The sequence below is a fragment of the Octopus bimaculoides genome, chromosome 3 (assembly GCF_001194135.2).
Source record: "Octopus bimaculoides isolate UCB-OBI-ISO-001 chromosome 3, ASM119413v2, whole genome shotgun sequence".
NCBI classification, from domain to species: domain Eukaryota; kingdom Metazoa; phylum Mollusca; class Cephalopoda; order Octopoda; family Octopodidae; genus Octopus; species Octopus bimaculoides.
Genome location: NC_068983.1, coordinates 98,923,008 through 98,941,848, shown reverse-complemented (window position 1 = coordinate 98,941,848; position 18,841 = coordinate 98,923,008). Strand labels below are relative to the sequence as shown.

At 37.3% G+C, this 18,841-nt stretch overlaps 1 protein-coding gene across 1 annotated transcript in view; it reads left to right on the top strand.

Annotated features, from left to right (window-relative positions):
- LOC106877404 (wings apart-like protein homolog) overlaps positions 1-18,841 on the top strand; it is a 217,791-nt gene that overhangs the window by 10,645 nt on the left and 188,305 nt on the right. The window contains exon 2 of the mRNA XM_052966771.1: positions 6,268-7,994. Coding sequence (XP_052822731.1) covers positions 6,282-7,994 — 1,713 coding nt within the window. The 5' untranslated portion in view covers positions 6,268-6,281. The remainder of the gene's footprint in view (positions 1-6,267; positions 7,995-18,841) is intronic.

Here is an 18,841-nt window from a genome sequence, read left to right as displayed (position 1 = left end):
ATTTTGAGCGTGGCCGTTGCCAGTACCGCCTGACTGGCTCCTGTAGGATTTTCAAGCGAGATCGTTGCCAGTGCCCCTGGACTGGCTTGTGCGGGTGGCACATAAAAGACACCATTTCGAGCGTGGCCGTTTTCGTGCGGGTGACACATAAAAGCACCCACTACACTCTCTGAGTGGTTGGCGTTAGGAAGGGCATCCAGCTGTAGAAACTCTGCCAAATTAGATTGGAGCCTGGTGTTGCCATCCGGTTTCACCAGTCCTCAGTCAAATCATCCAACCCATGCTAGCATGGAAAGCGGACGTTAAACGATGATGATGATGATAATTGAAGTCTTGAAGCTGCAAGATAATGCATGATTAATTCAAACTGATTTGAGTAAATAACCAATATGTTTGATAGAGCAATCTAAATGCTAAAGGGTTAAAGCCCCCCCCCCCCTAACATTTAATTCCATCATCATTTTGCATCTGCTTTCCATGTTGGCATGGGTTGGACAGGTTGTCATGCTCGACATCAATCCTTATTGGGAGCTACTGCTCTCCTAGATAAGTCTGAGGGCCATGCTTCATTCTTGTTTGTTTTTTATTTTTATTGGTCTCAATAGCTGGATGTCTTTCCTGACATCTTTACAGTGTATCTACTAAGTGTGTATTGTGGCACCAGCACTAAAGAAGTTGTCATGTTCTCGACAAAACTAAAGCATCTTCTCAAAGTGCATTTAACCTAAAAAAGGACAAAGTGTAAGTTTTTAGCACTTAAACTGATCATATCCAACCAAACTATTCTACCTGTTTTATGTTCAAACTGACCAGATCCAGCCTTTCACGCATATCCTACAATGTCATTCTAAAAACAGCAATCATTGAAATCTTGAAGCTATGAGACATTGCAGGATTAATTCAAAACAATATGAATGAATAACTATTATATTTGATTGAGTAATTTGAATAGCAAAGGGTTAACTCATATTGTGGTCATTTGCCCATAAATTCATAAGGTTAGGAGATATAATTAAGTTGGTCAGTATGATGGAAAGTGGGGAGGTGCATTGTCAGTTAACTAATAATCACAACTAAAATGTTTCCTAATTTACTTGATTGTTATTTTAACCATGCAAAGAATATGAGACTTCCAGGAAAAGTCGGCATTTGTACTGAGAGGAATTAATGAAATTGGAAGTCATCCATGAGAAGTGGAGTCTTTGCTGGAGTTTTAGTTTTCATTGAAACATCAGATAATAACGTTGTCATTGGGAGGGAATTTCTCATTCATTATTGCTGCAGGTTTGTTGGAACTGCTGGTGATACTAACTGGAGGACAGGATATAAGATTAGAGTAGTAGTAGTAATAATAATAATAATAATAATCCTTTCTACTGAAGGCACAAGGTCTGAAATTTATGGGGAGGGGACTAGTCAATTACATTGACCCCAGCGTTTCATTGGTACTTAATTAAGGATGAAAGGCAAAGTCAACCTCAGCAGAATTTGAACTCAGAATGTAGTGGCAGATGAAATACCACTAAGCATTTCACCTGGCATGCTAACAATTCTGCCAGCTCGCCGATTTAATAATAATAATAATAAGGCAGCAGATAGTATTGATGACCTAGCAACCTCTATGTTTGACTTGGTAGAAATAGCAGTGAAATCTCCCTCAAACCACAAGCTACTATTTCAAGAAAAGTAAAGGATGAATTGGACAATGTGATCTTTGATAAGTACAGAAAGACAAGATGTTCACAATTGGAATGCTTTTGTTCATGAATCTGTTTGATGACTACTAATTTGGGGCTTAACCCATTAGCTTTCAGACTACTCTGTCAAGCATAATGCTTATTTATTCACATTGTCTTAGGATGTTGAGTCTCACGAAGGCAATGACAAGTGACTGAGGCTTGGTGATTCGCTGTGCTTGAGCATACACATCAAGCTTAGTGAAATCGTAGTCATGGCCACTGCCAGTAACATATAATAGGCACCCATGCCTGTGACATGAAAAAGGCACCCAGTGACACATGAAAGATCCCCGGTACACTCTGTGGAGTGGTTGACATTAGGAGGGGCATCCAGTTGCAGAAACCATGCCAAAACAGACTGGAGCCTGGTGCAGCTCTCTGGTTTACCAGTTCCAGTCAAATTGTCTAATCCATGCCAGCATGGAAAATGGACGCTAAATGTTGATGATGATGTTGATGCTTGTTTTGAATTCATCAGGCATTATCTTGTAGCTTTGAGATTTCAATGATGGATTGCTTATTTTAAGAATTTTACATTGTTGGGTAGGTGTGAGAGGCAGGATCTGGCCAGTTTGAACATAGAACAGATAGAATATTTGGGCCCGATATAACTGAGGCTTAAATGCTAAAGAGTTAAATAACAATAACAAGGTTATTAGAAGGTTTTTTTTTAATAAAGAGGCCAGAGAGAAACAAGCAGACATTGGAATTTCTGCCATGGGGCAAAAGATTAAGAAAACACTAAATACTAATTTAACAATAGATGCAAAAGCTTGAATATGTATACAACCCTTACCCTTATTAAAGACAATAATTGACTTTTGGCTGAAAGTGATTTACCTCAGTTTTACTCTTTTAAAATTTTTTTGTTTTTCTTAAGTTTTTAGAAATGGTAGGAGATAATATTCTATTCTATTCTTTTATTCTATGTCGTATTGAAATTAGGTTTTTATGATTCATTGTATTCAAGGGCTAAGATAGTTCTGCTTCATTAATGGACTAGAGATATATATTTTATCAGTTTTAGACTGGAAGAGACTTACCTTATTTCCATTGAAATACACTGCCCTTTCTGTTCAATTAAGATTGAAAGTAATCAAGAATTTAATGCAATAACTTTGTCTTTAGTATGTCCATATTTGGATATAAACTAACATGAAATTTTAATCCTTTAGCATTTACGCCAGCCACATCTGGCCCAAATGTTCCACCTGTTTTATATTCAAATTAGCCAAATCCAGCCTCTCACACCTATTCTACAATGCCCTTCTAAAAAATAATCAAATGTGAGATAATGCATGATTAATTCAAAACATTGTTTAGCAAGTCAATATCAAAGTCAATATTCTTAGATATCATGTGATCCTTCTTGCATAAAACTATCTTAAATTTTTCTTTATGCCCTATAACCAGATTATTATAGCATTAGTTAACTATTATCAGGAATTTTACCTAAAGTCTTTGCAAGCTGCTGGAATGAAACTGTTATATTGATTTTCATTTGCTCTTGATTTCTCCAATTTTTAGCTGTATTTCTGCATTCTAACTTTAACCACTTGGATTTTTGTTTTCTTTAATTAGATTGCCCTAAGACTTACATATGTAGTTACCATTTTGAATGTTGTAGAGAATTAGTTCAGAGCACCTCAAGTGCTACATTTAGCCTCTTAACAAAAATGGATCCTCCATTGATTGGTAGATATAAAAAGAGACTAGACAGAATTTTGATTGCAGTATGCCTGACTGTCACACTGTGTCCCACATTGGTGATTCTCCGTGAGAAAAAGCCAAAGAGGAACTCTGTATGTGGTTGCTTAACCTGCTAGAAATATCAAATCACATGTTATCTTCTTAAAAAAATAGAGGAAAGTTTTGGATAATACGCTATTGTGTACAAATACATGCCCACACGACATCATCATCATTGTTGTCATCATCATCATATGTCCATTTTTCCATGTTTGTACGGGTCAGATGGAATTTGTTGAGACAAATTTTCTATGTCCAGATGCCTTCCTCTTGCAACCATCACCTGTTTCCAAGTAAGCTATAATTTCCTATAGCTAGACATGCTCACTTGTATGACGATTCTCATTTGCAACCACCACATGATGTCAAGACAAGGGTACACACTAACACATACACATGCACATGTATGTATACATATACAGTAATGCCTTGCTATACGAGTTAATTTGTTCCTGGAGACTGCTCGTAAAGTAAGGTATTACTGTATATATATGACTAGCTTCTTTCAGTTTCCATCTACCAAATCCAATTCTCAATTCTTTGGTCAGCCCAGGGCTGTAGTCAAAGACACTTACCAAAAGTACTACACAGTGAGACCAAATCCTAGGCCATATGATTGGGAAGCAAGCTTCTTAATCAAAAAGCCATGCCTGAGTAAACAACAAGATGGACACGGCTGAAATACCATTAATTGATGGTGTGTTCAAATTAGATCTGACCAAGATTAAACAAACAACAGAAACTTCTATAGTAAGGTATGATTGACAACGTCCATAAACCAAGATATTATTTTGTGTAACATTTTCTGAAATCGTGGTGTCTCCATACTGATATGGTGCTGAGCGTTTAATAAAATAACATAAAACTTGTTTTCAAACTTGAGGTGGTTACATGCTAACATACTAAAAGTATTTTCACTATTGTAGTTAGTATTGGCTATGCTATTAATAAAAAAAAAAAAGGGTTATTGTGTTCAGATATGTTCACTACAGTTCTACAGTATTCACAACTATATTGCCCTATGCAGGGTTGGCTTAAGGTACTGGTAACTCTGGCAGCCGCCCGGGGCACCAAGGAGGGCGTGTCAAAGACAAGGAAATTTCCATGAGCGTCAGCTTGTACACGCCGAAGTTCAGCTTGCCTGGGGCGCCAGCAACCCTAGGGCTGGCCCTAATACCATGTTCAGTATTGTATTGTTGTGTGTTCACTACTGTATTGTAATATTGAAGTGAAACATATTTACACAGTAGTAGGAGTACTACTATTCTGCTGTATATGTACTGTAATGTGTTTTGTGGTGATATGTTCTGTTGTAGTGCACAGTATTTCTACTATGTTGTACAGGGGTTGGACAAAATAATGGAAACACCTAGCATCATGATTTTGAATATTTATAAAACCATCAAAAGCTTGTTTATTTTTATGCTTTTTGATTTATTATTAGTGTTGCCTAATATGTTTTGCTAAAATTGCTGTTTCTTTTCAGATATCATCAGAAAAAGGTAATTAAAATTCATTAGAATGACAGATCTATCAGACTTTCAAAGAGGTCAAATTGTTGGTGTTCGTATGGCAGGCGCTAGCATAACGAAAACAGCCAAAATGTTTATCAAGAAGTACTGTCTCGAAAGCAATGACAGCCTTTAAGAAAGACGGAAAAACTTTCTCATCAAAACAAAACTCTGGAAGAAAACCAAAACTTTCAGATAGGGACCGTCAGACTCTTATGCAAATTGTTAGAAAAGATCACAAAAGTACTGCTCCTGAAATTACTGCAGAGCTTAATGACCACTTTGAGAACTCAGTTTCCGCAAAAACTGTTTGCCGGGAGCTGCATAAAGCCGGATTTCATGGGAGGGCTGCAATTAGAAAACCACTACTTTCAAAAACAAATGTTGCAAAGCGTTTAGAGTGGAGTAAAAACCTACTGAATTGGTCCCTAGAGCAATGGAAGAATGTTATTTTCTCGGACGAGTCATCCTTTACCTTATTTCCGACTACCGGCCGAGTATACGTGTAGAGACAGCCAAAAGAAGCATTTGACCCAGACTGCCTTCTTCCAACAGTTAAACATGGAGGGGGATCTGTGATGATCTGGGGTGGGGGGTTGCTATATCTTTGAAATCCGCTGGCCCAATGATTTCCCATCATGGCAGAATTAATAGTCAAGACTATTTAAAGCATTTTATCTGATCAAATTCATCCTATGGTTGCGGATCTGTTTCTGCAGGGAAACGCAATCTTTCAGGATGATAATGCACCAATTCACACAGCTAAAGTTGTTACTGAATGACACAAGGAACATTCTAGTGAAGGTGAACATCTTATCTGGCCACCACAGTCCCCAGATCTCAATATTATTGAACATTTATGGTGCATTTTAGAAAAACAAGTAAGGAGTCAATATCCTCCACCATCGTCACTACAAGAACTAGAGATTATTTTAACTGAAGAATGGACAAAAATTCCTTTGTAAACAATTCAAATTTTGTATGAGTCCATACCTCATAGAATTCAAGCTGTAATTACTGTAAAGGCAGTCTTACCCCATATTAAAATAAATTTGTTTGAAATTTTAAGGTGTTTCCATTATTTTGTCCAACCCCTGTATGCTCACTACAATACTTCAGTATGTTCACTAATGACTGCATTTTATTTAATTGTGTAAATTATGTGTATACTGTACTATATTATTCCCTATTGCAATATGTGTGTAAGTTATTTTCTCTATTTCTTTAATTCAATGTGATCTTCATAATATTTTTTCTGTCTATTGCAGCGCCCTTCACTAAAATGAAGCGGTGTGCCATGAAAACGTATGGTAGATCATCTGAATCTGCTTCAAGTCGTGCCTTTGATGATATAATACATAACAAAAATAATAAAAGCTTAACAGTAAAAGCATCACCTCTTATTCAAAAATGGGGAAAAACTTCCTTCACAGCAGTACGTGGAAGAAGAGAAAGGGATCCAGAAGCAAAAATTGCCAGAGATAGAGAAATGGAAGTATCTAAAAGAACTCGTTTTGATGACGATATTTCTGATGACCCTTTTAGCTTTGAATCTGAAGACTTAAAAGGAACAAGCCGTAGTTCCATAACTATGGTACCTCTGCATTCAAATGCATCACAGAAAAATATTATTGTCACAGCTCCTGCTGTTGGCATTGTAACCAAGAAGAATTTCAATGACTACAATATTGATCCTGCGGCAGTAAAACCATTGCCTAACACAGATCCTGATAAAGTATTGTACAGGTCAGCTAAGACCTACTCTGTAAGTCCGACTAAACGAACTGATAATATGCGTCAATCTACGATAGACCAATTTACTAATTTGCACAGTGGTCCACAAGAACGACTCTCTTTGGATTCTTCTCCTCAGAAAATGACCATCAAGGTCAGTGATTATTCATACTCACAGAAATTCTTCCTTTCTCAAAATAACTCTGGTGTTTCTACCCAACATTCCAACAGTCCAGAACCTTCATCTTGCATCACATTGAGTGCTCAATCTTCTCCTGAGAAACTGATATCTGTTTTAAGCAATTTGCCTCCATCTGAAGAGAATACTGATGATGACAGTTATAAATTTAAACGGAAACCTATATTCCGCACATATACAAATCATAAACTGCCTGTGTCTGTTGTTCCAACCAGCTCTCCTTCTAAACATATGGTAAAATCAACAACCAAGACTAAAGCACCCATCAGTGCCCATGCATCTAACACTGTTTTATGTGACACTCAAGACAGTTTCACAAACAGTACGGTCATCTCTCGGAGTGAAGTGAAAAATAAACGTGGCACAACCATAATATTTCTTTGTAAGCCAAAAGGAATGGACAATATCAAAAGTTTAAAGAAAACTCCGAGGGAAACTGCCAGTGAGTTATTTGATAAGATTATTAAAAAGAAATCAGTGAATGTAAGTGAAGAGAAGCAACCAAATATCATTTCTCCAAGCAGCCCTGTTTTTTCAGAAAGTAGTGATGAAGGGCCACCTCCACTTTCTCCTGAAGAGGTACGAAAAGGCTTAGATGAAATTGAGAAAGGTGGATCATCCCAGTTGAATTTTGCTGAGGTTGATGTTGAGATGTTCAATGATCATTCCGATGAAGAATCTATAAAATTGTTTTCACTGGACGACAAAGATGATTCTACGGGATCTGATGGGCCCAGCAAGAAAGAAGTTAATTCTACCAATGTGTTAAAGCACCATGAATATGATGATCTGTTTAAGTTAGATGAAGATGATGACTTTGATTTTATGAATGACTCATGTAATTCTGTGTCGAACAATGATGATCATGACTCTCCGAATGCAGATATTTTTGATCTTGATGATACTTATGACAAATCATTAACTATGAAAACAGCTAAAACTTACACCCGTCAGACAATAAAAGAAAAACCAACTGAAAGGAAAATATTTAAGTCTAAAAATACTAGATATTCTATCTCTGGATCTGGTCAAACTAAATTATTGAGTAAAAGCCCAAAGAAGGTAAGTCCAGCTTTTCCATTTTCAACTTACCCCTTTCATACCATTTAAGCATTTCAGGCCCTGTACAGTCATTCACACCTCAGATTTGATCTGCAGCAAATTATTTAAAAATAACTCAATCAAAAATATTTTTATAGGAATAAGCAAGGTACCTAAAACCTTCAAGTGGTTGCTTGAAATAGCAGCCAAATTTTCATCAAATCACATCCCACTATTTTTATTGTATTATATCTTCTTTTCCATGCTGGCACAGCTCGAACGATTTTTGTTAGCTACTTTAGCCCCAAGCCTTCTGAATGGATCTGATAGATGGAAACTGAAAGAAGCCTGTCATGCCACATGAAAAGCACTCGTACCAATTTTGCATAAAAGTGCTTGTGCCCATGCCACGTTTAAATCACTCAGTACACACTGTACAGTGGTTGACATTAGGAAGGGCATCCAGTTGTAGAAACCAAGCCAAATCAGACAGAGGCCTGGTGCAGCTCTCTGACCACTTGGTTCCAGATTCAGTCTCATTAGGTGGCACCTTGGGATTGCTGTAAGTATAGCTGTGTGATTAAGAAGCTTTCTTCTGGGTTCAGTTTCACTGCAAAGCCTTATGAGTGGATTTGACAGATGGAAACTGAAAAAAGCTCATTATATATATATTTGTATGTGTGTGTGTGTTTGTTGTAAACAATTGTCACCGTTACATAAGTGTTGTCCCTCGTTTTCAATCTTCCATGAAAACATGTCTGGCCTTGGGGAAATATTACCTTACTTGGCAACAAGAAAGGCATCTGACCATAGAAAATCATCTGCAGCAAATTCAATCTGACCCATACCAGCTTGGAAAAGTGGACATTAAAAGAATGATGATGATAAATATTTTCCTTCTTTGTTGTCCCCACTCTCACTCAAGGATGCAGGCACTCCCGGTTGGGAACTCCTGTAGTAAGGAGAGATACAGGCACTGGCCTCTATGCTTTACAACATGAATATAAACAATGATGGGTGATGTCAGTAGCTAGTGATAGTGCTTAGGAAAAAAAATATTGGTGAAGCATAATCACTCTGATGTCTGAATGTTGTGTTAAGTGTACAAGTGTCTGTGGAATCCTTAGCCATTTATGCTATAATTTAGCAAGTAGTACTGGTCAGTGACTGTTTGGAGTATTCAGTGTCAAAACTGGCATAAGATCTGCTTAACACATTAGTATATAAACCTGCCATAACCAGCAAAAGTATTCTACCTGCTTTGTGTTCAAACTGGCCAGATTCAGCCTCTTACACTTACCCTACAATGTTAGTCTTAAACAACAACAGTTGTCAAGTTGTTGTGTGCGGAATAAACACACACACACATATATACACATATATATAATGGGCTTCCACACAGTTTGCCCCTACTGAATTCACTCACAAAGCATTGGTTTGTTTGGGGCTGTAGTAGATGACACTTGTCCATGGTGCTGCACAGTGGGACTGAACCCAAAACCCCATGATTGCAATGTGAACTTCTCAACCACACTGTTAAGCCTATAATATATATTATTGTTGTTGTTGTTTAACCTCTGATTGAGCAATTCTATGACTAAAGCCATTCAAATCGTGACTATTCTGATTTTCAGGCAGTATATATATATATATATATATATATATATATATATATATATATATATACCTTCGTGACTGGCCTTCGTGCTGGTGGCATGTAAAAGCACCCACTACACTCTCAGAGTGGTTGGCGTTAGGAAGGGCATCCAGCTGTAGAAACTCTGCCAAATCAGATTGGAGCCTGGTGTAGCCATCTGGTTTCACCAGTCCTCAGTCAAATCGTCCAACCCATGCTAGCATGGAAAGTAGACGTTAAACGACGATGATGATATATTGCATATGTCTATAAAGGCAACAATTTATAATTAAATCCATCAGGTGTGGTATCCAGTGGATGTGAAATTGAAGAATAGATGAGAATGATGGATATGTTGGGGTTTGACAGTGAGAAATTTCTGCTGGTTTTGACACCAGCTCTATAGAATGGGTTTTAGCAGATAGAATATATAGTATTTCTCTGCTAAATATGTGTTAGAGCTCTTCATTACGTTTCTGAAAGTTGCTGCTTTTTTTTTCTTTTTTAAGATTTTCCATGAAATTGTGATGTCCTCTTTCCCTGTCTGTGTTTGGAATGCAATGTTTATTTTGTGACTATGTTTCAAGGAAATGATTTTGGTAAAGGCAGTACTTTTAGTGATTATGTTTTAGTTATTGCTTATGCCTGTATAAATTATAATTCCACTCTGATCAAGTAGAACTGTAATTTATAATGAAAGACATTCTAGCCATGATCATTATTTTTCATTTGCAGGCAGTAAACTGCATTATTCATTAGGTCTTTCATTTTTTAAAAGTGAGTAGTGGTTAAAAAGAAAAGAGATCTACGTAGAGGATCTTGTCTCTAACAATAGTGGATATGACTTCTTTTCATGCAGGAATTAACTGTAAGTGCATTGACCTAACAAATCCAGCTCACTGACTTTATTTTGGTGCTGTGAATCACCTGGAACTCAAACTCTGTATATGTTATAAACACGTTTATTTACGTATTTGTTGTGGTGGTTGCTCCAATAGAAGTTCAAATGTGAAGTTTGTGTTGAAGTGACAGAATGGCTTCAGGTCAAATTGACTTGAGATTCAAAGCTTCTGGAGATAACATGGCCATGAGAACTGCGCCTACGGTTCATGCTGAATTTGAAATGCATGTTTCTGTGTCAGAATTGCAGTTCCATTGGAACATCTGAATATGTAGTGAAACATGTCTATCCTTGTTCCTGGTCTTCAAGATCTGCTTCAGATTCAGGTTGGGTACTGACATTCCACTGCAATTTTCTTCTTGTATCTCCTCTAACCATGTTGTTTCTATTCAATCTTGTTACCAACAGTCATCATGCCACTGTTTGTCTATCTCTGTTTTCCAGTACACTCTTACTCTGTCTCTTCGTTACTTTTCTATTACTCCTTTCTTCTATCATGCTGCCTTAAATGAAAGAAGATAGCAATGCATGTCCATCACTCCCTGCTTGCTGTCTAGTTTACCCTGTCATTCTAACTATTTGGTGCCAGAGGCACTGGTCTATTAGCTTGGGCACCACATGGTATGTTCTGACATGCTCTTTACCAAATCATCTTACCTGGTGCCATAGAGACTGCACTACTCTTCCATTGACAACTTTATGCTATTTACAATTACTCTTACATCAAAGACTGATGCAATGTACAGGATGCACCTTCAGCCTTGGCAGGTAGCATGTGAGACAACTATCTGTCCATTTGTAATTTTAACCCTGCAAAGATCCTCTCTTTGTAAATTAGGTGCAGAGTAGAGAAAATGTTAGGCTATGCCTATAAAAGTTTCAATGTGACTATGACATCAACACTGTCTGGCTACTGCTGTGGACTTGTACAAGGCAGCCCTTATACCCACCTGTTAGTCATCTCTGGCTGCTAAATCTCTGATAATCTGGGCATGATATTAGAGGAGATTCAAGGCCATTCCTCTACCATGTTTTTATGGCCTAAAATAGAGGCAACCTTTATACTTAGCAATGTTTATTGCTGCAATGAACCTCCTGACAGCTAATCCTCCATTCTGGTATCAAGAACAGCAAGAATAAAGACCAATGCAGGTCTTTATTCTTCATTTGCCTTCATCTGGTAGTGTGATAGAAAAATGTCACTTTTTACACGTCCAGTTGTGTAGGAGAGGAAGAAAGATACAAGCAAACAACAACATGAAGAAAACCTAGCTCTCTTTGGTTTTGTTGGGTGGGGGAGAGCTAGTAAAGGAATGAAAGGAGACAGCATGGGGTCATTGGTCTTGAGAAAGAAGACAACTTCTTTAGTGCCTGTATCACAATAAAGTTCATTCTTGCTGTAAAGTGGGTGATGATAGGAAGGGCATCTAGAGCCTTAGAAACTATGCCAAAAAGTGGAATATATGACAAGACATGGAACCTAACCCACCTAGGAAAGCAGTAATTCTGAATAACTACTGGCTTAGACTAGCAGAATATGTCCAGTCCCTGCCAGTATGTAAAAGCAGATATAAAAATGATGATGATTTTTATACTCCAGCCTCTTGCCTCATGTACTTTATGGCCAACTCTTGATTCTTTCCACTTTCTGAGAAAGATGCATTTGGTCATGTACTTTATTTGATACCATGAATGTCATGAAGCTAGCAGTTATAAAAATAGTTCAGTACTCTTATTGGATTCCTTTATTTTTGTGTGTAGATTATGATTTAGATTGAATTGAGACTATCTCTGCCTTGAAAAATCCAACAATTTTTTTTGATTCTGTGGTGCACTGTCAGATCAAGCAAAAAATTACTGATATATTTTACAAGGAAAATTAAAAATAAGAACCTCTTTAATGTTAAAACTTCAAAAAAAAAAAGTGAAGAAAACTATTGTTTTATTTACTAAACCTACCTATAACAGAATTATCAATAACATGTTTTTTTCAAGATGCTGAAGCATTAGGTTGGGTTTTCTATATCCTTAAATGATATTTAAAAAAAAATCTCTGGCACACTAAGACACCTCTTGTGCTACGCTGTTTTTGAACCACTATTTTATTAACCAGTTATACAATAAAATATTAATGTGGGTTATAATATAAGTGGAATGCTACAGCTGCCAAGAATGTCTCCACTTCAGGTGCAGCTTACTCTCAAATACATTTGACTATTATGAAACTGATAGTCAGCCAAAGATAACATTACAAATGAAGAAGGAAAAGACCCAGAAAAATCATCTGAATGCTGGAGTGGGAAGCTACCAATGATGTTTCCATAGACTTAGGCTTCAGTTTTTTTCTTTGGCTGCTGCGTCTTGTCTGTGCTGTAGATGACACAAGAGCCTGTTCATCATCATCATTTGATGGTCATTGTCCATGCTGGCATGGGTTGGACAGTTTGACCAGAGCTGGCAAACTGAGGAGCTGCACCAGACTCCAGTCTGATTTGGCATGGTTTCTACAGCTGGATGCCCTTCCTAATGCCAATCACTTTACAGAATGTGCTGAGTGCTTTTATGTGACACCAAACAGGTGCTTTTACATGCTGCCACATGGGCACTTTTATGTGGAACCACATGGATGCTCTTACATGGCACTGCATGGGTGCTCTATGTGACACCATCATGAGTGCTTTACACCACCAGAAAGGCCAGTCTTAACACTTCTGCTGCAGAGAATGTGGTCTGATCAATAAGTATCCAGACTGTTGCCATAGTAATGAAGCTAAAGCATGTGGAGTGAAGTCGCTTGGCACAGATTGACCTTGAACTCTGCTGTGCATGCGCCCTAAGTTTTAACATTCTAGCTCACTTTTGCTGTTTACAGCAGTGCTTGGAAGGAAGGTATGTAACATGTGAGTGTCGTATTGACCATGACAGAAAACATTGAGTAGAGAATCTGTATCAAATTTTGCCAAAAGCTTGGCAATACCTGCTCAAAGGCCTACGCAAAGTTTTCAAACAGTTTTCATCATTCCCGACACAAGGAGATTTTGTGCAACTGAAACCCGAGTGTCTTTTTGGTCAGCTGAAAGCAATTTTGGCACAAACTTGGCAGACACGCATCACATACCCAAATCTTCAGTGATAATGGACTGAACTGAACCGTAACTAATCTGCACATCCTCTGACAACTCACGGATGGTAATTCAATGATTTCCCCTCACAGTTGCTCATAATCATCTGCGATATTTTTCTCAGTTCTGCTGGTTGTGGGTCTCCCAGAATGTTTGTCACTATTGACATTTATTTGACCATCTTGGAAACGTTTGAACCACTCATACACTTGTGTGGCTCATACACTCCTCTCCATACACTTTCTGCAACTTTGCATAGGCCTCTAAGCAGGTATCATCATGACAACTTTCTTTGTCAAAGTCAATGCGGCAATTAGATGCTACACACCTTCCTTCCAAGCACTGCTGTAAATAGCGGAAGTGAGCTAGAACGTTAAAATTAAGTGTACATGCACAGCAGAGTTCAAGGTCAATCTTTGCCAAGTGGCTTCATTCTGTGTGCTTTTTAGCTTTGTTACTATGGCAATAGTCCGGATATTTATTGATCAGACCTTGTATATGAGAGCTGGTGAAATATTGACAAAACATGGGACAGAAAATTTTTTCACAATGGATTTCTAAACATCTTTTTACAAAATCTAACTGACTGAATTTCAGTTTTGGCATTGTGAGCAGAAAAATCAATAAGAGAGAAAAGCATTATGATCCCAGTTGCTGCAAACACCTCCCACCTTTTCTCTCCTCTCTCTCTCTCTCTCTCTCTCTCTCTCTCTCTCTTTCTCTCTCTCTCTCTCTCTTCAAAACCTGTTCAATGTTAGCAGTGTCAAATTGCCAGCATCCAAACATCTGTGCCCAATCCTCTCATATATCTAGAACCCATAGTTATAAACTCTTCAGTCCTCACTGTCATGGTCAGCCACTCCAGTTTGGCCAATATCGTTTCAAAACCCGCATTCTACCGTAGGCACAAATGCAAACATACACAGCCTTACACCCCAACCTATATCCTATCAACTGCCCACTGGGAAGATCCTGCCTCAAAAGTTGTAGTCTATAGAACCACCCTCACATCTGATGGCATCACAAGACAGACACTACGCAGGCATGAGAGTCAATAACTTTAAGAGATGGCATGCACTGCACATGCAGTCCTTCAAGTGTATGAATACAGAACACTCCACCTCCCTGTCCTGCTTCATTTGAAGATTGTGACCATCGAAATGACTTCCCATCAAATGGAGTATTCTTGACAGGCCCCTTTTTTATTCATTTGGAGCTTGTAATTGCCAATTCTGTCTTCATGGGAGATCACACATTCTCCGCCAACCTGCAGTATCTATCAATAGGGAGATTGAACTGTTATGTTGTTACCACCTTTGGTTGCTTACAACCTTGATATACTGCCCTAGGCCTAGCTGACCCACACACAAGGACAGGGTATTTAGTCCCTGCCATCAATATAGACAACAGCTCATGGTCATGCGATCTTAGGGAAATAACTCAAGATAGTCAATAACTTGAATTTAAACAACTAAGTTGAAGAATGATGTTCTGAATGACATGTCAAAATTGCAAGGCCCAAATCTACACAATACTTTTTATGTGTAAATGAATTGAATGGAGCAATGGGAAATGAAGTGTTTTGTTCAAGAACACAATGCATTACCCAGTCCAAGAATCGAAACCACGATTTTACAATCACGAGTCCATAACCACTATACAATATGCCTCCACATCAGGACCTACAGTACTATATATATATATATATATATATATATATATATATATATATATATATATATATATATATAAATATTATGTAGGTAGTTAGGGTCAGTCCCAGCCATTTCATCTTGAAGCACATCTGTTTGTTCTATTATTATAATCCAGTATGAAAACTCAGTTGTGTCAGTGCACAGCAGAGATCTAGGTCAATTCTGTGTTAGTATGTAAACTCAATGTGTTAGTGCAAAATACTCATTAAACTTGAGAATTATGGAAATATTATTTGCAGAGTTACTGTAATAACAAAATGGGAAATTTGAAATTTTTTGGTGCTATTTATTTATTCACCATTACATGTGTTTCATTTGCTAATAAGAATTACAAAGTTTTACATGTAAAAAATTTCCTATTAGAAGTTCTTCAGACAAATTTAATTTCACTATTTTTGTAATTCCTATTAGCAAATGAAACACATGTAATGGTGAATAAATAATACCAAAAAATTTCCAATCTCTTGCTTTATATACTTGCTGAGCAACTTGTCATTGCCTGATAATTTGCACAATAGAATGTCTTGGATTTTTGAAAAGCTCACCCACATAAGTTGGATTTTTCTCTGTTTTGACAAGGAGTTTTCAAATTTTTCTTTCACCACACCCTTGCAAATGATATGGGGATGGGTTTTTTATGAAGAAAAGTTTTGAAATTTTATGAATTTTTCAAACCCCACTCCCCAACCCAGCACCGATTTTGGCCAATGTTTATGAAATAAACATTGGCCAAAATGGCAGAGGGAGAACATAGAGGTTAGAAAAAAGAAAAAAATAGGAAATTACAATTCCTGTGTCCTTTATTTTCAAACAGAAAATGAAATGTAATTTAAAAACAATAGGGAAATGTTTTTATTAACCCTACCCACTTCCCATAAATCCTAAAATCTCGTCTTTTTCCAAAATTTTTCTTTTAACCATAGTCTCAAAGTACAGAAAGTCCAAATCTAACAGTTTGTTTTTGTTTAGAATTTCAAAATAATTTTCAGACAAAAAGGTGATTTAAGGGCATATATGTTTCTAGCACATCCCACAACCACCTGGTACCTTCCTCGTTTCTTTGTCACTCTGACATGTATTGATGTTGTTGAAATTTTATTTCCCCATAAACACATTTTATGGAAAGATCATGTAGTTGTCCATTGCTGGAATTTAAAAAACAACAACAAAAAAATTTATTTAGGTCCTTAACCCCATCCTGCATTAAGTGAGCCCATGTGTGTGTGTGTGTGTGTGTGTGTAAGAAAAAACATATTTACTAACAGGAAAGTATGCTATTAAAATAAATTCTACTTTACATACCTTTTTTAAATCACTGAGCCTTAATGAAATTCTTTACGCTCGCGCACACACAGGCACACAAGATGATGTGAGTGATATGCTTTTATAGAGAGTAAAAAAATGAAGAGAGAGAGACAGACAGACAGACAGATCCTCTCTATCACTGTCACAGATTTAAAAATTTTTTAAATAAATGAAAATGTTTAAATTTGGTATATTGATGTACTTTTTCATGATGAATACTAAAGAGTAAATTTATTCAATAAAATCGCAATTGGCTTCAACCATGGCCTCCAGATGACTTCGGAATTTTCTGCAACTCTTCTGGACAGTCTCTTTGTTTAAGTTGTTGAACGTTGCCATAATCCTTGCCTTCAGTTCATCTTTGATGTTACAAGGAGTTTTGTTGGTCTCTTACTCATTTGTGCCCCACACATAATAATCAAGGTTGCAGTCTGGGGAGTTAGGTGACCAGATGTTAGGGGTGATGTGGTTACAGAAATTGTCTTGTGTAGCATGGTGCAGAGTCCTGTTGTCAGACATTGGGTCTTCCAGCAGCCACCCTCTTGACCCAGGGCAGCACTGCCTCCTCCAGGAACTTAATGTAGGCCTGTGTGTTTAGTCTGAGGATCTGTGGGAAGATAGATGGAAGCATAACGTCCCCATCACTAGTGATCACTCCAAACACCATGATGTTGACTGGATGTTTGATTTTTATCACTCTCGGTACGTGTCCTCAGATTGACACCAAATCACTCTGGAATGTTTGTACTGGAGCTTCCAGCACAAATTCCAAAGAGTGCAGCATGTTGTTTCCAAATTTCTGGCTGAGTGAATTGCATCATGGTGCTGTTTTTCTCACAGACAGTGTCCAACCGACCCTACTATACTGTGTAGTCAACAAAATCCAAAACAAACAATGTGCATGTGCGAAATTAAAGATATGAAATGGCGACAATTTATGGTACTTGAACAGGCATATTCATAAAATGCGCTATCTATCTTAAATCAACCTTTCAGGCTTTAAGCAAGCTTCTTGTGTGTGTGTATTATCATCATTTAATGTCTACTTTCCCATGCTTGCATGAGTCAGATATGTAAGTATACATAATTATGTATATTAGGAGTAATTCTTGTGATATATTTGCATCAGTAAATATGTATATATGCTTCTTTGCATGCTAATCTGCTTCTGTGGGGATGGGCATTAATTAGCAAATGAACAGCCATCTAAAATGATAAATCATTGAGACATCATACTGATTTCTCTATAACCTGATAGCCTGGGTTGTGTAAATCTCAAACGTCTTCCATTCAGAGACTCAGTGACAACACAGTCTTGTATCTTTACGATAAGGCATTCTTCATCGCATTAGAAAGTATAAAGGCTAATTACCTAATCTAATTTAACACAGTTGTTGTTATTGATACAGCAACACTGTCAGCAGTCCAATGTGAATACTAGATTATAAAGAAGAGTTACGCAATCTCTGAAGATTTGAAAATATATTTAGGCTATATGATCTTTAATGTAACTGACATTTATTCATTGTTAATGAAACATGCATGAGATGATGTAACTAAATATTGTATAAACTAATTCTCCTGTTTTGTTACACACACACACACACACACACACACATGTATAGATATGTATTCACACAGTTAGAAGGATTCATTAAGAATCAAGGCATATCAACATGTGAGATGCCAGAAAATGTTGTATTATATAACAAAGCTGTTATATAATACAACATTGTAGACATCCTGACAGAATACTGTATGTAAATATTAAATCAAATTGATAACTAACAATCCAATTCACAAATAGATGTTTGGTGCCACATAAGTATAAAATAGTAACACACTAATAGTGTTTAAATTATCAACAGCTGTTTTGGTAGAATTTCATTCAATGTAATCATAAAAGATTACATAATATTATGCTGTTGCTAATTTAAATATGCCATTTGTCATCATCATCATCATCATCGTTTAACGTCCGCTTTCCATGCTAGCATGGGTTGGACGATTTGACTGAGGACTGGTGAAACCGGATGGCAACACCAGGCTCCAATCTAATTTGGCAGAGTTTCTACAGCTGGATGCCCTTCCTAACGCCAACCACTCAGAGAGTGTAGTGGGTGCTTTTACGTGTCACCCGCACGAAAACGGCCACGCTCAAAATGGTGTCTTTTATGTGCCACCCGCAC